At 45.8% G+C, this 24,893-nt stretch overlaps 1 protein-coding gene across 1 annotated transcript in view; it reads left to right on the top strand.

Annotated features, from left to right (window-relative positions):
- Positions 1-6,552: 6,552 nt before the first annotated feature.
- Positions 6,553-24,893, top strand: part of KCNN4 (potassium calcium-activated channel subfamily N member 4) — a 52,696-nt gene continuing 34,355 nt past the window's right edge. The window contains exon 1 of the mRNA XM_040420367.1: positions 6,553-7,045. Coding sequence (XP_040276301.1) covers positions 6,755-7,045 — 291 coding nt within the window. The 5' untranslated portion in view covers positions 6,553-6,754. The remainder of the gene's footprint in view (positions 7,046-24,893) is intronic.

Below are 24,893 nucleotides of genomic sequence, written 5' to 3'. Positions count from 1 at the left end.
CAGATATATACAGCCATCACTAGGGGGAGCTCAGGAGATTAAAACATACTGATATATATAGCCACCACTAGAGGGAGCTCAGGAGATTAATACACACACATATATATATACAGCCACCACTAGAGGGAGCTGAGGAGATTACTACATACAGATATATACAGCCACCACTAGGGGAAGCTCAGGAGATTGCTACATACAGATATATACAGCCAGAACAAAAGGGAACTAAGGAGATTAAAACATACCGATATATACAGCCACCACTAGGGGTGCTCAGGAGATTACTACATATAGATATATACAACCACCACTAGAAGGAGCTCAGGAGATTACTACATACAGATATATACAGCCATCACTAGGGGGAGCTCAGGAGATTACTACATACAGATATATATAGCCACCACTAGAGGGAGCTCAGGAGATTAATACACACATATATATATATATACAGCCACCACTAGAGGGAGCTCAGGAGATTACTACATACAGATATATACAGCCACCACTAGGGGAAGCTCAGGAGATTACTACATACAGATATATACAGCCACCACTAGGGGGAGCTCAGGAGATTACTACATACAGATATATACAGCCACCACTAGAGGGAGCTCCGGAGATTACTACATACAGATATACACAGCCACCACTAGAGGGAGCTCAAGAGATTACTAAATGCAGATAAATACAACCACCACTAAAGGGAGCTCAGGAGATTACTACATACAGATATATACAGTCACCACTAGAGGGAGCTCAGGAGATTACTACATACAGATATATACAGTCACCACTAGAGGGAGCTCAGGAGATTACTACATAGAGATATATACAGCCACCACTAGAGGGAGCTCAGGAGATTATTACATACAGATATATACAGCCACCACTAGAGGGAGCTCAGGAGATTACTACATACAGATATATACAGCCACCACTAGAAGGAGCTCAGGAGAATACTACATACAGATATATACAGCCACCACTAGGGGTGCTCAGGAGATTACTACATATAGATATATACAACCACCACTAGAAGGAGCTCAGGAGATTACTACATACAGATATATACAGCCATCACTAGGGGGAGCTCAGGAGATTACTACATACAGATATATACAGCCACCACTAGAGGGAGCTCAGGAGATTACTACATACAGATATATACAGCCACCACTAGGGGAAGCACAGGAGATTACTGCATACAGATATATACAGCCACCACTAGGGGGAGCTCAGGAGATTACTGCGTACAGATATATACAGCCACCACTAGGGGAAGCACAGGAGATTACTGCATACAGATATATACAGCCACCACTAGAGGGAGCTCAGGAGATTACTACATACAGATATATACAGCCACCACTAGAGGGAGCTCAGGAGATTACTGCGTACAGATATATGCACAATATAAAGAGAGAAAAGTCCAGCTCACCATAATAATCCACAGTTCATGGACAAGCCAAGGCTGGCTCAATGTCGACACTTGAAAGAGAAAAAATGTCCAGCACATAGTATATTAAAATGCTGCATTATCTTTATTCCATCGTAGATAAAATCAGTATACAAAACAGTAGTCGTCACCTCCCATCACCTCCGTCAGACCTTAGTCTGACGGAGGTGATGGGAGGTTACGACTACTGCTTTGTATACTGATTTTATCTACGAAGGAATAAAGATGATGCCGTGTTTTAACCTACTACGTGCTGGGTGATTTTTCTGTTTCAAATACATACATATATATATACAGTCCTCACTAGAGAGAGCTCAGGAGATTACTACATAAAGATATATACAGCCACCACTAGGGGGAGCTCAGGAGATTACTACATACAGATATATACAGCCACCACTAGAAAGAGCTCAGTAGATTACTACATACAGATATATACAGGCACCACTAGAGGGAGCTCAGGAGATTACTACATACAGATATATTCAAACACCACTAGAGGGAGCTCAGGAGATTACTACATACAGATATATACAGCTACCACTAGAGGGAGCTCAGGAGATTACTACATACAGATATATACAGCCACCACTAGAGGGAGCTCAGGAGATTACTACATACAGATATATACAGCCACCACTAGAGGGAGATCAGGAGATTACTACATACAGATATATACAGCCACCACTAGTGGGAGCTCAGGAGATTACTACATACAGATATATACAGCCACCACTAGAGGGAGCTCAGGAGATTACTACATACAGATATATACAGTCACCACTAGAGGGAGCTCAGGAGAATACTGCATATAGATATATACAGCCACCACTAGAGGGAGCTCAGGAGATTACTGCATACAGATATTTACAGCCATCACTAGGAGAACTGCAGGAGCTTACTCCAAACAATTTTATACAGCCACCTCTAGAGAGAGCTCAGGAGATTACTACATACAGATATATACAGCCACCACTAGGGGAAGCTCAGGAGATTACTGCATACAGATATATACAGCCACCACTAGGGGGAGCTCAGGAGATTACTATATACAGATATATACAGTCACCACTAGAGGGAGCTCAGGAGAATACTGCATATAGATATATACAATCACCACTAGAGGGAGCTCAGGAGATTACTACATACAGATATATACATCCACCACTAGAGGGAGCTCAGGAGATTACTACATACAGATATATACAGCCACCACTAGAGGGAGCTCAGGAGATTACTACACACAGATATATACAGCCACCACTAGAGAGAGCTCAAGTGATTACTACATACAGATATATACAGCCACCACTAGAGGGAGCTCAGGAGATTACTACATACAGATATATACAGCCACCGCTAGAGGAAGCTCAGGAGATTACTATATACAGATATATACAGCCACCACTAGAGGGAGCTCAGGAGATTACTGCATACAGATATATACAGCCGCCACTAGAGCTCAGGAAATTACTACATACAGATATATACAGCCACCACTAGGGGGAGCTCAGGAGATTACTACATACAGATATATACAGCCACCACTAGAAAGAGCTCAGTAGATTACTACATACAGATTTATACAAACACCACTAGAGGGAGCTCAGGAGATTACTACATACAGATATATACAAACACCACTAGAGGAAGCACAGGAGATTACTACATACAGATATATACAGCCACCACTAGAGGGAGCTCAGGAGATTACTACATACAGATATATACAGCCACCACTAGAGGGAGCTCAGGAGATTACTACATACAGATATATACAGCTACCACTAGAGGGAGCTCAGGAGATTACTGCATACAGATATTTACAGCCATCACTAGAGGGAGCTCAGAACATTGCTATATACAGATATATACAGCCACCACTAGAGGAAGCTCAGGAGATTACTACATACAGATATATACAGCCACCACTAGAGGGAGCTCAGGAGATTACTACATACAGATATATACAGTCACCGCTAGAGGAAGCTCAGGAGATTACTATATACAGATATATACAGCCACCACTAGAGGGAGCTCAGGAGATTACTGCATACAGATATATACAGCCGCCACTAGAGAGAGCTCAGGAGATTACTACATACAGATATATACAGCCACCACTAGAGGGAGCTCAGGAGATTACTACATACAGATATATACAGCCACCACTAGAGGGAGCTCAGGAGATTACTACATACAGATATACACAGCCACCACTAGAGGGAGCTCAGGAGATTACTACATACAGATATATACAGCCACCACTAGGGGGAGCTTTATACACTATGCACTCAATAATAACACAGAATGCAGGGAGCGCCCTCTATTGTTGGCTGCAGGTGGAATTATTTTATCGCTACAAGGGGACTTTGGCTGTAGTAAGTATTGTGCGTCTATGATAATAGAAGCTAAAGGGGTTTAAAGCGCAATTTATTGTGGCCTCCCTCCTACACTGCTGCAATTTTTGAGATTCTTTGTGTTGCTGCAACTTTTGAAACTTGAACATGGCGACCAGAGAATGGAATAAATAACGATATCGGGTCCTCTGCATTTAAGTACCAGATATTGGGACAAGGGCTCCTCTGCAGGTAGGTACCATATATTGGGGCGGGCTCCTCTGCATGTAGGTACCAGATATTGGGGCGTTCGCTCCTCTGCAGGTAGGTACCATATATTGGGGCGGGGCCTATCTGCAGGTAGGTACCAGATATTCGGACGGGCTCCTCTGCAGGTAGGTACCAGATATTGGGACGGGGCTCCTCTGCAGGTAGGTACCAGATATTGGGGCGGGGCGGGGCTGCTCTGCAGGTAGGTACCAGATATTGGGAAGGGGCTCCTCTGCAGGTAGGTACCATATATTGGGGCGGGGCCTATCTGCAGGTAGGTACCAGATTTTGGGACGGGCTCCTCTGCATGTAGGTACCAGATATTGGGGCGTTCGCTCCTCTGCAGGTAGGTACCATATATTGGGGCGGGGCCTATCTGCAGGTAGGTACCAGATATTGGGACGGGCTCCTCTGCAGGTAGGTACCAGATATTGGGACGGGGCTCCTCTGCAGGTAGGTACCAGATATTGGGAAGGGGCTCCTCTGCAGGTAGGTACCAGATATCGGGGCAGGGCTTCTCTGCAGGTAGTTATCAGATATTGGGACGAAGCTCCTCTGCAGGTAGGTACCAGATATCATGGTGGGGCTCCTCTGCAGGCAGGTACCAGATATCAGGGCGGGGTTCCTCTGCAGGTAGGTACCAGATATCAGGGCGGGGTTGCTCTGCAGGTAGGTACCAGATATCAGGGCGGGGTTTCTCTGCAGGTAGGTACCAGATATCAGGGTGGGGCTCCTTTGCAGGTAGGTACCAGATATCAGGGTGGGGCTCCTCTGCAGGTGGGTACCAGATATCAGGGCGGGGTTCCTCTGCAGTTAGTTACCAGATATCAGGGTGGGGTTCCTCTGCAGTTAGTTACCAGATACCAGGGCGGGGTTTCTCTGCAGGTAGGTACCAGATATCAGGGCGGGGTTCCTCTGCAGGTAGGTACCAGATATCAGGGCGGGGTTCCTCTGCAGGTACCAGATATCAGCGCGGGGTTCCTCTGCAGGTAGGTACCAGATATCAGGGCGGGGTTCCTCTGCAGGTAGGTACCAGATATCAGGGCGGGGTTCCTCTGCAGGTAGGTACCAGATATCGGGGTGGGGTTCCTCTGCAGGTAGGTACCAGATATCAGGGCGGGGTTTCTCTGCAGGTAGGTACCATATATCAGGGCGGGGTTTCTCTGCAGGTAGGTACCAGATATCATGGCGGGGTTCCTCTGCAGGTAGGTACCAGATATCAGGGTGGGGTTCCTCTGCAGTTAGTTACCAGATATCAGGGCGGGGTTCCTCTGCAGGTAGGTACTAGATATCATGGTGGGGCTCCTCTGCAGGTAGGTAACAGATATCAGGGTGGGGTTCCTCTGCAGGTAGGTACCAGATATCAGGACGGGGTTCCTCTGCAGGTAGGTACCAGATATCATGGCGGGGTTCCTCTGCAGGCAGGTACCAGATATCAGGGTGGGGTTCCTTTGCAGGTAGGTACTAGATATCAGGGTGGGGCTCCTCTGCAGGTAGGTACCAGATATCAGGGTGGGGTTCCTCTGCAGGTAGGTACCAGATTGTATAGTCATTTCTAGTTCTTCCTGAAGGACAGAGGGTCATCGGTGGAAGGTGGAGGAGATGGTGGAGAGCTGGTAAGGATCCCATGTTACGTGTCATTCCTTCCAGTGCAGCCAGGTGGCGCTGGGAACAATGTCTGCCCTTTAGAATAGTTTTCGCCTCCTTCGTTTTCGACTTTTATAAACGTCTCCGCAGCCGAGATAATTCATCGACTTTAACGTAGAAATTAAGAAAAGCGAGGAACGGCAAAAGTCCTTTATTCCAGTTTCAAAGTATTTTCATTGATGTTGGATTACGGAATATTCCGGATTATCAGATGGTCGCATGAAGAAGCTCAGATGGGCGCACCATCCGCCGTTAACCCTTTGTCCCCTCCATCAGAGCTGCCCCGGATCTGCTCCTCTTCCTTGAATCCGTACTGGAAACAAGCGCCGGATTATCAGACTTTCTGGAATGTCAGACGCCGGATTAAAGGAATTTCACAGCGCGAGCCTGCACCCTGCGTCTCCCGAAGGTGCCTGTTTAACCCTTGTGTGGTGAGTGTAGGGCGATCAGAGCAGCCAGTGGCTGTTGTGGAACTACAACTCTCAGTATGCCCTGCCCGTTGAGCCTAGTAGTAGTGCAAGCAGTTCTCTCCCGCCCTGTGTGCGCTGCCCGCTGTCCGTCTCTGGAGCGGGCAGAGTGTGTGGTCCAGGTGGGCACGGGAGGACCGCAGCGCTGGCACCACCTCTATCCCGGAGACAATTCCTCCCATTATATCTTACCTTCTAAAATCTCCAGTCAAAAACTTTTTTTTTGTGCCGCCTCCCCCCCCCCCCCCCCTCCCCTGCAGCTAAACAAATATACTTTACAGGGTAAAGGCATCAGAGGGAGCGAGAGAGCGCCGCAGACGGCAGAGCCAGCACAGAGGGTGCAAAACCTCCAGGACCCCCCCGAGCATCAGCCAATAGGAAAAGGGTGCAAAATTTTTTTAAAATTTTAAAAATTTTCCCAAATTTTGTGGAAGAAAGCAGGAGGCAGGTAAGAAGCGGTCGGAGAGAAGGAGTCGACGTTGCCAGGCGAGAACACAGGAAGCTGTGGTTTCCTTCGCTGACTCTGGTGGCCGGACTGGGCCGGGGCTCCGGAGACGCTGCCCAAGCGGCACATGGGAAGGAGCGGCTGGCCTCTGTTTACAACATGCCTTCCTGCATCCCGAGGGAGATCAGCCCGCAGCGACATGCAGACCAAGGAGCTGACCGAGATCTCCATCCTCAGCGCCAAACCCAAAGTGGACATCCTACGGGAACCCGCCTCGGAGAAGCTGAGGAAGCTGAAGAAGAGGAAAGTCCTGGTGGAGCAGAAGAAGCGATTGTCCGCCTGGATCCTGTTCCTGGCTCTGCTCGGCATCCTGCTGATGGTCATCCACACCGAGCTGCTCTGCTATGCCAACTGCCAGGTAAGTCCTCAGAGGTGGCACCCTCATCACCCATCTGGAGACCTAAAACTGCCCGATGATGGAATTGCCTTTTGAGCGATTTCCTGCCATCGTGTTGTCAGACGCCGGCCGCGCCAACGCTCCTCAGCCTCCAGAGCGCTGGGACTACAGGCAAGCTGCTGTTGACGGAGCCTGGGTTCTGACGCTGGATCAAATTCTCTCCACGGCCCTGAAAAGTCACCACCGCGTCCAATGAGGGGGTTGCAATTTAAGCGATTTCCTCGTTGAGTCTTGTGGAGAATGTAGCAGAGCTGAACAGGATACTAATCTGCAGATCTCTACGCAGAGGCGAATTATCTGCAGCTCATTATCAGCAGCAGAAACCAGCCTTCTGCAAACTAGACCTGGCGTTGGCGATAAAACCTAGAGATTCCGTTTCAAAACAGGTGTAGCAGAGCTGAATTTGTCATTTTGCACAACATTTTTGCTTGTGGTCTAATATAGGACTGCAGGGAAAGCTACTATTGAGGGCAGATCTTGCAGTCTTGAAAACTTGCAAAAATCGAACAACTTTGAGTCCACGACGTGTACAATTCCGTGGTCCAGTGTGGACACGCTGTGACCAAACCACTAGATACCACTGAAGAGGACACGCCGTTTGTTTTACAGTTTTGTCATTGAAGTGTTGAAAAATGTTGTTTTCAATAAAAATTATTATTGTCTGCAACAACTTGCACTCGGCTCTGCTACATCTGTCTCACTTCCACCGAGTTGTTGCCAGGACTGGAGCCCCACGCAATGCCGAGTAATCATTTCCAAAAGCCACTGATTCTCGTAAAACAGATATAGCAGACTTGGGCCCGCCATGTAGGAGAGGTGTGTTTGTCATTTGGCACAATTATGGACTCTGGAGTTTTGAATAGTGCTGCAGTTAAAGCTGATAAATTAATTTGATTCAGAGATCAGTCAAAGCACCGCAATCCATGGACATGCACATACAGATGTAGCAGAGCTGAATGTGTTGTTTATTCGTTAATACATGCAAATGAGGCATTCAGCTCTGCTTCATCTGTATATACATGTATTACCATGCACAGAGCTGATGACACATTCAGCACTGCTACATCTGTACATATTATCATGCCGAGAAGAAATTACAGGTTCAACACTGCTACATCTGTATATGGAAGAATCACCATGCACAGAAAAGACGACACTTTCATCTCTGCTACATCTGTACAAAACTATCACAAACGTTTCTGCCTTTCTCTGACCACAGCCTCTGCCAGGTTCCTCCAGCTGTTTGGCGTTTTTCTAGCTGACGACATCCTGACGCGGTGATTTTCTGCCCATTCTGTCACATCCAGATCTGTCCGTGTACTGTATGAATGACAAACAGATGTAGCAGAGCTGAATGTGTTGTATATGCATGCATTAAAATGCACAGACGAAATTACCCATTCAACACTGCTACATATGTTTATGAATGAACTACAATGCACAGAAGTAATGACACATTCAGTGCTGCTACATCTGTATATACATCTATTACCATGCAGAGAAGTAGACACACTCAGCACTGCTACATCTACATATGCATGCAGTACCATGCAGAGAGGTAGACACACTCAGCACTGCTACATCTGCTATATTTATTACAATGCACAACATTAATGACCCATCCGGTACTGCTACATCTTCATACACATGTATTATTACCATGCACAGAAGAGATGACACACTCAGCACTGCTACATCTACCTATAGTACCATGCAGAGAAGAGATGACACAGTCAGCACTGCTACATCTACCTATAGTACCATGCAGAGAAGTAGACACGCTCAGCTTTTCTACATCTGCATTTATTAGAATGTACAGAATTAATGACCTATCCAGCTCTGCTACATCTGAATATGCATGTGAGAAGTAATGACACTGTCAGCTCTATTACATCTTCATACGTATGTATTACCATGCACAGAAGAGATTACATATTCAGCTCTGTTACATCTGAATATGCATGTATTACCATACAGAGAAGTAATGACACACTCAACACTGCTACATCTGCAAATTAATGTATTACCATACAGAGAAGCTACAACATATTCAGCTCTGCTACATATAGTACCGTGCAGAGAAGTAGACACACTCAGCTCTGCTGCATCTGTATATGAATGTATTACCATGCACAGAACAGATGACATATTTAGCCCTGCTACATCTACATACAGTACCATGCAGAGAAGTAGACACACTCAGCTCTGCTACATCTGTATTTATCAGAATGCACAGAATGACTGACCCATCCAATAATAACACTCTCAGCTTTAATACATCATGGACACATGTATTACCATGCACAGAACAGATGACGCACTCAGCTCTGCTACATCTGTATATAACTCTATCACAGATATCCCTGTCTTGCGATGCTAAGGCCGGGGTCTCTGCCGGTTACATCCTGGGAAGGGGGGGGGGGGGGGGGGAGGGTCTCTGCCGCTCTCTCCGTATATTGGATGAATTAGGAGACATTTCTTCCAGTTTGTGGCAACATTTCTGTGGTTAGATATTTCCACGCCGCACGGGAGTGCACCGCGCACGACTGCTGATATAGAGTGCACCGCACACGACTGCTGATATAGAGTGCACCGCACACGACTGCTGATATAGAGTGCACCGCGCACGACTGCTGATATAGAGTGCACCGCGCACGACTGCTGATATAGAGTGCACCGCGCACGACTGCTGATATAGAGTGCACCGCGCACGACTGCTGATATAGAGTGCACCGCGCACGACTGCTGATATAGAGTGCACCGCGCACGACTGCTGATATAGAGTGCACCGCGCACGACTGCTGATATAGAGTGCACCGCGCACGACTGCTGATATAGAGTGCACCGCGCACGACTGCTGATATAGAGTGCACCGCGCACGACTGCTGATATAGAGTGCACCGCGCACGACTGCTGATATAGAGTGCACCGCGCACGACTGCTGATATAGAGTGCACCGCGCACGACTGCTGATATAGAGTGCACCGCGCACGACTGCTGATATAGAGTGCACCGCGCACGACTGCTGATATAGAGTGCACCGCGCACGACTGCTGATATAGAGTGCACCGCGCACGACTGCTGATATAGAGTGCACCGCGCACGACTGCTGATATAGAGTGCACCGCGCACGACTGCTGATATAGAGTGCACCGCGCACGACTGCTGATATAGAGTGCACCGCGCACGACTGCTGATATAGAGTGCACCGCGCACGACTGCTGATATAGAGTGCACCGCGCACGACTGCTGATATAGAGTGCACCGCACACGACTGCTGATATAGAGTGCACCGCACACGACTGCTGATATAGAGTGCCTGTATACAGTGTTACGTCACCCCCCCCCCCAGTCACAGGGGACCCCCTGCCCCCGATCAGAGGGGCCGCCCAGCCTCACAGAAACATTACAATATCGCTAACACAATTCTAATTTTCATCCTTTAACTTTTCAATATCTCTGCTTGCTGTCAGTGAACAGGAATAATCTTGTTTCTAGAGACCACAGGACAGGGCTCTGATGCCTAGGAACAAGCTATTATGCACCTGGCATTGGGATAGTTTTTGCATTCACTGACAGCAAGCAGACATCTTGAAAGTAAAAAAACAAAACAAAACAAAAGAAAGTTAGCTTCTCTTTAGGATACAATGTAGAACACTGGAGATTCGGCTTTTCCTTTGGGGGGCGTTGGCAGGTTCCCCGATACTGGTGGGTTTTTATGGGAAGCGGTCTTACATAAAGGGGTTGTCCCATCAAGGCAGGAAGTGACCTGTGTGTAGGGGTCCCGGAGCGGAATGATGGGGGGCTAACCAGTGTTAAAGGGCCAGACTCCTCCGGCTCTGATTTAGGGTTCTGTAGGTTTCTACAACCCTTAGATATCAATGGAGGGGTGCCCAAACAATTAGTATGGAATTAATGGGCCGGGGGGTCCGGGCATCCTGGACCCCAGAAGGTAAGTAGCCTGGCATCGATACTGGGGACAGGGTTCTTTATGGTGCCTGAATGCAGCAGTGCTGATGGGTACAGTATAAAAGCACCGCATAGTTTATGGACTTCCCCTTTACCCTAGTTGGGCATTGTAAAGGGGCACACACTGAATGGCATGTTAAAGGGGCACACACTGAATGGCATGTTAAAGGGGCACACACTGAATGGCATGCTAAAGGGGCACACACTGAATGGCATGTTAAAGGGGCACACACTGAATGGACATTTTGAAGAGACGTGCACTTAAGGCCTCCTGCACACGACCGTATGGCTTTTTCAGTGTTTTGCGGTCCGTTTTTCATGGATCCGTTGTTCCGTTTTTTGTTTCCGTTGTGTTTCCGTTTCTGTTCCGTTTTTCCGTTCCGTTTTTCTGTATGGCATATACAGTATACAGTAATTACATAGATAAAATTGGGCTGGGCATAACATTTTCAATAGATGGTTCCGCAAAAAACAGAACGGAAATGGAAGACATACAGAAGCATTTCCGTATGTGTTCCGTTTTTTTGCGGACCCATTGACTTGAATGGAGCTACGGAACGTGATTTGCGGGCAATAATAGGACATGTTCTATCTTTAAACGGAACGGAAAAACGGAAATACGGAAACGGAATGCATACAGAGAACATTCAGTTTTTTTTGCGGAACCCTTGAAATGAATGGTTCCGTATACGGACCGCAAAAAACGGCCAGTAAAACTGGGGGGGGGAAACGGTCGTGTGCAGGAGGCCTAAGAAAGTCCATCATGGTGGCACCTCTTCAATAAATGTGAAGAGCCTTGAGATAAAGGTCGTCAGTCGTGACTGCTAATTGGTAATAAGGGTCCGGGGCGCTGCCAGCGATCAGTGAGGGCAGGCTGTGTGCCAGGAGCCATGATCCAAGTCAGGCTATCAATAGCAGTTTCTACATAAACAGGTTGACAGAGGAAAACACTGCACACAATCACCATTGTACTCCTGGTAATCCTGCCCGGTCACTGGGAACTGACATCAGAGGAGGAGGACAGAGAGAAAGGTGGTATGGCAGCGGGAGATGTCACATACACAGGGCGATAATCCCCGGGAGGGACTCTGGGGGGCGCTATTTCCAGACAATGGCACCATACAGCGTATTATACTCCAGAGCTGCACTCACTATTCTGCTGGTGCAGTCACTGTGTACATACATTACTTATCCTGTACTGATCCCGAGTTACATCCTGTATTATACTCCAGAGCTGCACTCACTATTCTGCTGGTGCAGTCACTGTGTACATACATTACTTATCCTGTACTGATCCTGAGTTACATCCTGTATTATACTCCAGAGCTGCACTCACTATTCTGCTGGTGCAGTCACTGTGTACATACATTACTTATCCTGTACTGATCCTGAGTTACATCCTGTATTATACTCCAGAGCTGCACTCACTATTCTGCTAGTGCAGTCACTGTGTACATACATTACTTATCCTGTACTGATCCTGAGTTACATCCTGTATTATACTCTAGAGCTGCACTCACTATTCTGCTGGTGCAGTCACTGTGTACATACATCCCTTATCCTGTACTGATCCCGAGTTACATCCTGTATTATACTCCAGAGCTGCACTCACTATTCTGCTGGTGCAGTCACTGTGTACATACATTACTTATCCTGTACTGATCCTGAGTTATATCCTGTATTATACTCCAGAGCTGCACTCACTATTCTGCTGGTACAGTCACTGTGTACGTTACATTACTTATCCTGTACTGATTCTGAGTTACATCCTGTATTATACTCCAGAGCTGCACTCACTATTCTGCTGGTGCAGTCACTGTGTACATACATTACTTATCCTGTACTGACCCTGAGTTACATCCTGTATTATACTCCAGAGCTGCACTCACTATTCTGCTGGTGCAGTCACTGTGTACATACATTACTTATCCTGTACTGATCCTGAGTTACATCCTGTATTATACTCCAGAGCTGCACTCACTATTCTGCTGGTGCAGTCACTGTGTACGTACATTACTTATCCTGTACTGATCCTGGGTACATCCTGTATTATACTCCAGAGCTGCACTCACTATTCTGCTGGTGCAGTCACTGTGTACAGACATTACTTATCCTGTACTGATCCTGAGTTACATGCTGTATTATACTCCAGAGCTGCACTCACTATTCTGCTGGTGCAGTCACTGTGTACATTACTTGTCACCCCTGGATTAGTCTAATGCTTTGGCAGTGAATGGGTTATTCTTCGCCTCCGTCTCCTGCCCTGTAGTGCCAGCTTCCACGTTGGCACCTATTCCTGAGCATCACATGTTCTTTAGAACAATAGTGTCCCGTTAATGGGAATAGTTCCCAGTATGGGGGTTACTGGGGTCACTGGTTTGCACATCCCCCTCCAGTACTCGGATCGGTCCTGTTATCCGGAGGTGATTTCCCGGCGTCTCCTGTCACCAGGATTGACATGGCGGCATCATGTAGGCGAACACATTACTGCCCCCCTGGGGGGCATCACTGAGGACCAGGGGCCAACATACAGGAGGTGGTGCCCCGCGGCTATAAAAGTGCATAGGGTCATGTGCCCACCTCTAGATATGGGGGCTCTGGGGCTGCAGGCGCTGTCAGTGCGAGGTATAGACATAGCCATGAGGGGGCGCTCTATGCCTCACTGACCCTAATGGGGCGTTCTGGACGGTGACGTCCCAGTACTCCCAGTACTCACCTCATATGGCCGGTCGCGCCAGGTTGGGCGCAACATCTCTGCGTGATGTCCAGATTGGCCGACAGCGTCCGATCACATTCCCGCTATCATATTCCTCTGTCAGTGCCCGGGACATTTTTAGCGGTGCCCCTGGTGCCCGCCCTGCCCCCGTCCTGTCGCTGATAAGAACGTTTCATTGTTTCTTATGGAAAGCTACAAATAGCGAAACATTTCCCTTCATAGGAAACAATGGAGCGAAAAGCGGTGGGAACCTGCAGAGAGACAGCTCCAGAGCGGGGTCACCATGACAGACCTGTGCCGGGGGCCATGCTGGCACAAGGGGCGTGGGGACAGGTGGCAACTGGTGCCATAGACATGAGACAAGCCTGGCCTGGGCATAAGCAGAAGGGGCCCTGAGGACAGCAAGGGGGTAGAGGGCATCATGGTTGGCATGGGAGCACTGTGGATAGCATGGTGGTAGAGGGCATCATGGTTGGCATGGGGGCACTGTGAATAACAAGGGGGTAGAGGGCATCATGGTTGGCATGGGGACACTGTGGACAGCAATGGAGTGGAGGGCATTTTATCTGGCAAAGGGGCACTGTGGACAGCAAGGGGGTGGAAGGGATTGTGGTTGGCATTGGGGCACTGTGGATAACAAGGGGATGGAAGGAATTGTGATTGGCATGGGGGCACTGTGGACAGCAAGGGGGTGGAAGGGATCGTGGTTGGCATGGGGCACTGTGGACAGCAAGGTGATGGAAGGGATTGTGGTTGGCATGGTGGTACTGTGGACAGAAAAGGGGGTACAGGGGGATCGTGGTTGTCATGGGGGCACTGTGGACAGCAAGGGGGTACAGGGGGATCATGGTTGGCATAGGGGCACTGTAGTTGTCATGGGAGCCAGTATTTAGGGCACTGAATAGTATCTTGCCCTTATGTAAGTGGCACCACTCAACAGATCACCAGCGCCTTAGGGTGCCCCAGATGTTGGCAGCACCCTGCCTATGCCTAGAGGGTTTGGAGTCAGGCCGGTATCGGACATGGATCCTTCATAGGTCATACATGACCCCTAGTTCAGGTGGTCCGAGGGCAGGGTTTACAGGAGCGCCTCTGCGGGGGGCAATGGATATGGTGATACAGGATAGTGAATATAACAGGGCAGCAGGCGATGCCACGTGTGATGCAGATATTTTACTAATATTTTTTCCAGGCACAGATGAACCATAAGTGCCGTAAATGCCCCCCATACAGTGGCACAGACTCACAGAGGTCCCCATTAGTGCCAGCCATGGATACCATCAAAGATGCCATTCACAGATGCTTCCCACAGTGCCAGCTGCAGATGTTGCTAACAGTGCCAGCCGCAGAGGCTGCCCAAAGTGCCAGCCACAGATGTTGCCCACAGTGCCAGCCACAGATGTTGCCCACAGTGCCAGCCACAGATGCTGCCCACAGTGCCAGCCACAGAGTCTGCCCATAGTGCCAGTTACAGACGCTGCCCATAGTGCCAGCCACAGAATCTGCCCATAGTGCCAGCCGCAGAGGCTGCCCATAGTGCCAGCCACAGATGCTGCCCATAGTGCCAGCCACAAATGTTTCCTATAGTGCCAGCTGCAGACGGCCTGTTCTGCAGAAATCCATGAAGCGGGCACCTCTACCACCCAGGACCTTCATATCTGTGATTCTTATGTAATGAGGGCGACACTTGTTCTTGTGAATATTTTGCTAAGATTCTTGTCGCTTTCCTGAGGATCCCGAGCGCTGACGACCGATCCCTGAGCGATAAATCCGCTCCACGTCCGCAAACGCCATTATTGTAAAAACACCAATCACATCCGCCATGCAGATGTAGCAGAGCTGAGATTGTCATCGAGCTGTTTATGTCAGTCATTCCATGGCTAGTAGACCTACATGCAGTCCTATGTAAAACCACTCCTCACATGTTACAGAGCCAAACGGTTTTGTGGCGGTTTCTTGCCGGTTACTGTATAGTACGGGAAAACGGGAAACATCTGCTGCATTCAGGAAGGACGATGTGCGGAATAATAATAATATTCCTCCAGAATATTCCACATTTAGGGTCCATTCACACGTCCATTTGTGTTTTGTGGATCCACGGATCCGCAAAACACGGACATCGGCGATGTGCGTTCCGCATTTTGCGGAACGCACATCGCCGGCACTTAATAGAAAATGCCTATTCGTCCGCAATTGCCGACAAGAATAGGACATGTTCTATTTTTTTTCGGGAACGGAATTGCGGACGCGGAAGTACTGCCCCATAGAAATGAATGGGTCCGCAATTCCGTTCCGCAAAATGCAGAACGAAATTGCGGATGTGTGAATGGACCCTTAGGGCTGTAGCGACGTTTTTGCAGTCTGCAAATTGCGGTTCCACAAGACACGGATACCAGCCGTGTGCGTTCCGCATTTTGTGGAATGGTACGTCCTGCCCTCTGTTAGATCTGCCAAGTATAGGACATGTTTTATATTTTTGCGTTACCGCAAAACGGACATACGGATGCGGACAGCACACCGCGCGCCAACCGCATCTTTGGAAGGCCCATTGAAATGAATGGGTCTGCATTCGATCCGCAAAAAATGGCGATTGGATGTGAACCAAAACCACGGTCGGTTGTGGGCATGAGGCCTCACAGTGAAGCCGTCACTTCGTCAGCCATCCCGCACTGCAGATCTGTAATTGGCAAGTGGCGGGGGCGGCTATCCTGTCACCGAGAAACCGCAACTATTACTGGTTGTCAGGAAAAGCCAGTATGAAAAGAAGAAAGAAAGACAGACAGAAAGATAGAAAGATAGATAATAGATAGATAATAGATAATAGATAATAGATAGATAATAGATAATAGATAATAGATAGATAATAGATAATAGATAGATAATAGATAGATAATAGATAATAGATAATAGATAGATAATAGATAGATAATAGATAATAGATAGATAGATAGATAGATAATAGATAATAGATAGATAATAGATAGATAATAGATAGATGATAGATAGATAAATAGATAGATAGATAATAGATAGATAATAGATAATAGATAGATAATAGATAGATAATATAGATAGATAATAGATAATAGATAGATAATAGATAGATAGATAATAGATAGATAATAGATAGATAATAGATAGATAGATAATAGATAATAGATAGATAGATAATAGATAGATAGATAATAGATAGATAATAGATAGATAATAGATAGATAGATAGATAATAGATAGATAGATAATAGATAGATAATAGATAGATAATAGATAATAGATAATAGATAGATAATAGATAATAGATAATAGATAGATAATAGATAATAGATAGATAGATAATAGATAGATAATAGATAGATAATAGATAGATAGATAATAGATAGATAATAGATAATAGATAGATAATAGATAGATAATAGATAATAGATAGATAATAGATAGATAGATAGATAGATAGATAGATAGATAATAGATAATAGATAGATAATAGATAGATAGATAATAGATAGATAGATAGATAGATAGATAATAGATAGATAGATAATAGATAGATAATAGATAGATAATAGATAGATAGATAATAGATAGATAGATAGATAGATAGATAGATAGATAATAGATAGATAGATAATAGATAATAGATAGATAATAGATAGATAGATAATAGATAATAGATAGATAGATAATAGATAATAGATAGATAGATAGATAATAGATAGATAGATAATAGATAATAGATAGATAATAGATAATAGATAATAGATAGATAATAGATAGATAGATAATAGATAGATAGATAATAGATAGATAATAGATAGATAATAGATAATAAATAGATAATAGATAATAGATAGATAATAGATAGATAGATAATAGATAGATAATAGATAGATAATAGATAGATAATAGATAGATAATAGATAATAGATAGATAATAGATAATAGATAATAGATAATAGATAGATAGATAATAGATAATAGATAGATAATAGATAATAGATAGATAATAGATAGATAATAGATAGATAATAGATAATAGATAGATAATAGATAGATAGATAGATAATAGATAATAGATAATAGATAGATAGATAATAGATAGATAATAGATAATAGATAGATAGATAATAGATAGATAGATAATAGATAATAGATAGATAATAGATAGATAATAGATAGATAGTAGATAATAGATAGATAATAGATAGATAATAGATAATAGATAGATAATAGATAGATAATAGATAATAGATAGATAATAGATAATAGATAGATAATAGATAGATAATAGATAATAGATAGATAATAGATAATAGATAATAGATAGATAGATAATAGATAGATAGATAATAGATAGATAATAGATAGATAATAGATAATAGATAGATAATAGATAGATAATAGATAATAGATAATAGATAATAGATAGATAATAGATAGATAATAGATAATAGATAATAGATAATAGATAGATAGATAATAGATAATAGATAATAGATAGATAGATAGATAATAGATAGATAATAGATAGATAATAGATAGATAATAGATAGATAGATAATAGATAGATAATAGATAATAGATAATAGATAGATAATAGATAGATAATAGATAGATAATAGATAATAGATAATAGATAATAGATAGATAATAGATAATAGATAGATAATAGATAGATAATAGATAATAGATAGATAATAGATAGATAATAGATAGATAATAGATAGATAATAGATAGATAGATAATAGATAGATAATAGATAGTAGATAATAGATAATAGATAATAGATAGATAATAGATAATAGATAGATAATAGATAGATAATAGATAATAGATAGATAATAGATAATAGATAGATAATAGATAATAGATAATAGATAGATAATAGATAATAGATAATAGATAGATAATAGATAATAGATAATAGATAGATAATAGATAATAGATAGATAATAGATAATAGATAATAGATAGATAATAGATAATAGATAATAGATAGATAACAGACAGATGACAGAGGGGGCGCACACAGACCTCCTCGGCCCCTGCACTTACATTCCCATTGTACGGGCATCAGTCACTCAGGGCAGATCAGACCCAACTCTCCAGATTTCTGATGAATTGATATTTTTCAGGTGGAATAAATTTGAATTAGATACAACTTGTAACCAATAAACGCTTGTCTTTGGCCTCGGCCACTTCAGGCGCTGTAGATATGTGGCGTGTATTGATATTGATTTATTATATTATTATTATTATGAGCACCAACCATATATCTCTATGTATTTACTCCAAAAAGTTCAGAGCGGTCCCCCCTGCCCAGGGGCCCCATAGCAGTCACGTGGTCTGCCTCCACTGCAGGAGCACCACTGATATATCCATGAACATGGCCCATCCCCAGGACAGGTCACTGTTATCAGATCTGTGGGGGTCCGGCTCCTAGCACCCCCGCCGATCCCTTTATTTGAAGAGGCCACAGCCCCTCTTCGTAGCCCTCCAGCGCCACACATTGTATAGTGGCCATGTCTAGTATTACAGCTGCTGGGACTGAGCTGCAGGAAGGAGATGTGACCAACTGATGTGATGTCCCAGGCCGAGGCCGCAGCCGCCTCGAACATGGGACCACCAGGGGTGCCGGGTGTCAGATACTGATGTGATGTCCCAGGCCGAGGCCGCAGCGGCGCCGCCTCCAACATGGGACCACCAGGGGTGCTGGGTGTCAGATACTGATGACTTGTCCTGAGGTCACAAACTGGATTCTGATTGGCTGCGGTGTGTGGTGGGAGGGGCTTCTACTCTACTGTATATCTCGTACACAAGACACTGATGGGTGTGTGTCCACAAGCGAGCGGGGGGAGGGGTGAGGACGGTTAGGGCGAGGGCGAGGTCTCGTTTAGCTGTTTGTGTCATTGTTTAGCACGTTTTTCTGCAGTCACCGCAGAACGTGGCCCCTCCACCCGCAGCCACGCCCGGTGGGATCAGCAGATCCGTCAGACTGAACCCACAGTCAGAAATAACCTCCAGCCGAGGTTCAAGAAGGACATTCATGAAAATATTGCTGCATTTACTAAGCGGGGGAGGATCTAAAAGGGAGGAGCTTGAAAATGTCACCTCCTACTATTTATCTTAAAGGGCCAGGCACACAAAGGACCCCCTGACCCCTCGCCTTTGTTCACAAGAACAATGCACGTTGATCGGGGGCGGACGGGGGCTCTTTAGCCACCTGGTTACGCTATCCCGGCAGCTATAAATACGGACATAATATTTGCATGTGCGACCCGAGCACTCTGTGTGCTGTCCGCATCCGTTGCTCCGGTCCGCGGGCCCGCAAAAAAAATATAGCATGTCCTATTCTTGTACGCGCTTTGCGGACAAGAATAGGCAGTTATATTAAAGGCTGTCCGTGCCGTTCCGCAAATTGCAGAACGCACACGGACGCCATCCGTGTTTTGAAGATTTACAATTTGCGGACGGCAAAACACACAACGGTCGTGTGCACGCGGTGAAGGTTAGAATCGGGGAACATTTATCGGACATACCGCACTATAAAAGCAGGAATGTTTCTGCGGCCGGTCCGCACTTCGCGGTAGTCCGTCAGGGCAGTACCGCTCATTTCTCCGTGCAGGGGGCGGAACGCGCGTCCTTACCGATCCGGGGAGGAGATCACAGGCGCAAACTTTTGAATCGTGAATCCTTTTGGATTTTTCAGCTTGACACTCAATGGGTTAACAGACATAATGTTACATTGTTAGGTTGTGTTCTTCTTTGTGTTCTCTGTATGTGCTGGTCATGCAGGCCTTGTAATATACTCTCCCCCCATCCACGTATAATTGGTGGGGGGTTGTATTTAAACACCTGTTAAATCTGTTACCATTATGTCATGGGTGAGGGTCCGAGCGAGACCTGAAACGCGTGGACTTGGTGACTGCATGGATTTTACACTGATGGAATAATAAAGGCGATCTTATTGTTATCACAGAAGCCGGATTTACATTTTTCTTTTTCCTGAAGTTATTAAACGAGTCAGACTGGTATAAACCACGGACATAATAACTGTCACATTGGCATGTGCCCAATAACTGGCATGTGGCAATCCGGTGAGCCTTTCATTAGGACCCCAGTTACCCCGTGTGCTCAGCTGACGGTGTGACCTGCCCGAGGCTAGTCCCTGAGTGCCCCCCACAGGATATCCTGTGTATGACCTTCAGTTTGTCAGGATCCATCCGATTACAGCAGCTCCTTAATAATCACTAGAAGCCGTTGTCCTGTGCAGGACGGAGCAGCTCCATCCTAGAGAGTAACGTTCCCAAATGTCAACTGTCAGACTAAAGACAAGTATGTAGATGCAGCACAAGGGTTCACCGCTCAGCACCACTTTACTGATAACATAATCTGTATAAAAAGCTGAGTCACTGTCTGCATGCATTACTCCAGAGCTGCACTCACTATTCTGCTGGTGCAGTCACTGTGTACATACATCCCTTATCCTGTACTGATCCTGAGTTACATCCTGTATTATACTTCAGAGCTGCACTCACTATTCTGCTGGTGGAGTCACTGTGTACATACATTACTTATCCTGTACTGATCCTGAGTTACATCCTGTATTATACTCCAGAGCTGCACTCACTATTCTGCTGGTGCAGTCACTGTGTACAGACATTACTTATCCTGTACTGATCCTGAGTTACATCCTGTATTATACTCCGGAGCTGCACTCACTATTCTGCTGGTGCAGTCACTGTGTACATACATTACTTATCCTGTACTAAACCTGAGTTGCATCCTGTATTATAATCCAGAGCTGCACTCACTATTCTGCTGGTGGAGTCACTGTGTACATACATTACTTATCCTTTACTGATCCTGAGTTACATCCTGTATTATACTCCAGAGCTGCACTCACTGTTCTGCTGGTGCAGTCACTGTGTACATACATTACTTATCCTGTACTGATCCTGAGTTACATCCTGTATTATACTCCAGAGCTGCATTCACTATTCTGCTGGTGCAGTCACTGTGTACATACATTACTTATCCTGTACTGATGCTAAGTTACATCCTGTATTATACTCCAGAGCTGCACTCACTATTCTGCTGGTATAGTCACTGTGTACAGACATTACTTATCCTGTACTGATCCTGAGTTACATCCTGTATTATACTCCAGAGCTGCACTCACTGTTCTGCTGGTGCAGTCACTGTGTACATACATTACTTATCCTGTACTGATCCTCAGTTACATCCTGTATTATACTCCAGAGCTGCACTCACTATTCTGCTGGTGCAGTCACTGTGTACATACATTACTTATCCTGTACTGATCCTGAGTTACATCCTGTATTATACTCCAGAGCTGCACTCACTATTCTGCTGGTGCAGTCACTGTGTACATACATTACTTATCCTGTACTGATCCTGAGTTACATACTGTATTATAGTCCAGAGCTGCACTTACTATTCTGCTGGTGCAGTCACTGTGTACATACATTACTTATCCTGTACTGATCCTGAGTTACATCCTGTATTATACTCCAGAGCTGCACTCACTATTCTGCTGGTGCAGTCACTGTGTACATACATTACTTATCCTGTACTGATCCTGAGTTACATCCTGTATTATACTCCAGAGCTGCACTCCCTATTCTGCTGGTGCAGTCACTGTGTACATACATTACTTATCCTGAGTTACGTCCTGTATTATACTCCAGAGCTGCACTCCCTATTCTGCTGGTGCAGTCACTGTGTACATACATTACTTATCCTGTACTGATCCTGAGTTACATCCTGTATTATACTCCAGAGCTGCACTCACTATTCTGCTGGTGCAGTCACTGTGTACATACATTACTTATCCTGTACTGATCCTGAATTACGTCCTGTATTATACTCCAGAGCTGCACTCCCTATTCTGCTGGTGCAGTCACTGTGTACATTCTGTATTACGCTCTAGGTTAATGCAGTCAGGTCTTGGCAGTGAGTAGTCCTCGGGTTGGTGGTGTAGACCTCTTACTAGTGCAGATCTACAGAATGAAGACCAGAGAAAGTCAACCCTCCTGACCTCTGACTTTAGGCAGAGCCATTGTTGGACGGCCGGTGACTTGCGTGTTTCGATGACGCCCCCCCCCCCCCCCCCCCCCTCGTCTGTGTTGGAGCTTCTGTTTTGAACTCTCCTCGGAAGCAGGAACTCCCCATTGTTTTCGATCTTGTGGGAGAGATAACGTTTGTTGTAGAAGCGGAGGAGTTTATTTAGATCCACAGGAAGCCGCAATGTGTGAAATCAGAAAGTGCCCGCGCGGGGTGGAGGATAGGACCATGTGAGCGGGATGAAATAAAACCTCAGCTTTCATCGGCGGCGCTCTGCCGACTCCTCCTGGAAGTTTTTGAAAAATCTAAAAGGATAATAAATAGCAAAAAAAATAGACAGTTTAAGAAACCCTCCGACTTCATGGTGGCTAACGCCCTGGGAAACGGCGGCCATACCTCCCCTGCAGTTTACTAATCAATGAGAAAATCCAGGTTTCTGTCAGAGTTCCCCTTTAAAGTGCACCTCAACTTTTTACTTTGGGCGTCCAGATAGAATGTACAGGTCATACGGAGGAACTCTGCCCATACTTTACATCATTCATCATGCACTGGTCCTGAGTTACATCACGCCCCGCAGCTCACCTCCAGAGCTGCGCTCTTCCGGTGACTACTTTCTCAGCACTGGGGTATTATAACGCGCTGCAAGACAGGATGTTATTAAAGGGGACGGGCCACGAGCAACATTTATTACCAAGACCAGGGGCGCACCACCAATGAGGCCAGGTGAGGCGATTGCCTCAGGCAGCACCAGGTAGGGGCAGGAGGGGGGCAGCGGAAAGGCTGACCAAGACCCCCACTGATCATGAGAATAGGGGGACTCAGTGGAGCATGCGCAGTACAGTCGGCTATGCTCACCCATCCCCTCGAGAGTGAATGGAGAGGTAGTGCACATGTGCGACCACCACTCCAGAGGGACACGGGGCTCCCATTCTCATGAATTATATTTTTCTGTCCTGTCTTAGGCTGGAGTCAGCGGTGCAGACTGTGGCGCCCCCTTCAGCACCCATGGCACGCAGTATGTTCAGGCAGGGCCTGGTAATCTCGCTCTATGGCGCTCGTCACCGCGCTGGAGTCTTATCACCGGAGAACAAACGCTTTGTTGGTTGTTGCTGACCTAATGAGAAGATCTAGAGTCCTAATCTCCGAGGGAGTCAACGCCCCAGTGCTAAACTATTAACCCCTGCTTGGTCCCCACAAGTAGCCAGATGCTATGGAGTGCTGTGCGTGCCACGTAACGGGGACATGACACGAGATGGCGGTTAAATTACAGATTTGGGTTTGCAGACGCTGAACCAGCAGGGGATGCAGTGAGCGCAGCAGCAGCAGCTTTCTATTTTTCATTGTTCTCATCGAGCAGAGCTTTCATTTTCATGGTGCTAACACATAGCGCACGAGCTCGCTCCCCCTCTGAGCAAACATTTCCACCAACAGCGAACCACGGATCAAAGATTATCTGACGCGGCCACAAAGCCGCCATTGTCCTGTGAGGGATCCTGCAGGGAATGTGGCGTCTTGTATACCCGATGGCTGACCATTTTGTGTATACAGCTCCTGTGCAGACCTATGTGTCGTCATGGTTACAGACTACAAACTAAAACCTGTGTGTAGTCTGATCCGGAGGTGGAGCTCCTTCAGTCAAACATGTTAAAGGGGTGGTCTCCTGAAGATGACCCGTTTTGGGATAGAAGCCGGGTGAATGGCAGTCTGTCTTCAGGCGCCATGTCTGGAAACACACGATATAGAATTACAAGTCAGCCATGATGAAGAAGGGTCTACCGGACAGGGGCAAAATGTCTTCTAGGTCATAGTCTATTCAAAGGAACACTTCAGTCAGGTTGAAGGCACTGTGCCCCTCCCCTTGTGTCATGCTCCGCCCCTCAGATATATGAAAACTAACAGGAAAACTGTCCTTGTCACCTACGGCAACCAATCACAGCACAGCTTTCATTTCTAATAGTGCTCCTGAGAAGTGAAAGCTGTGCAGTGATCGGCCGCCATGGTTTTTGTTTTAGACAAGTTTTCATAAATCTGCCCCAATC

The sequence above is a fragment of the Bufo bufo genome, chromosome 1 (assembly GCF_905171765.1).
Source record: "Bufo bufo chromosome 1, aBufBuf1.1, whole genome shotgun sequence".
NCBI classification, from domain to species: domain Eukaryota; kingdom Metazoa; phylum Chordata; class Amphibia; order Anura; family Bufonidae; genus Bufo; species Bufo bufo.
This window is presented reverse-complemented; position numbering and strand designations above follow the sequence as displayed.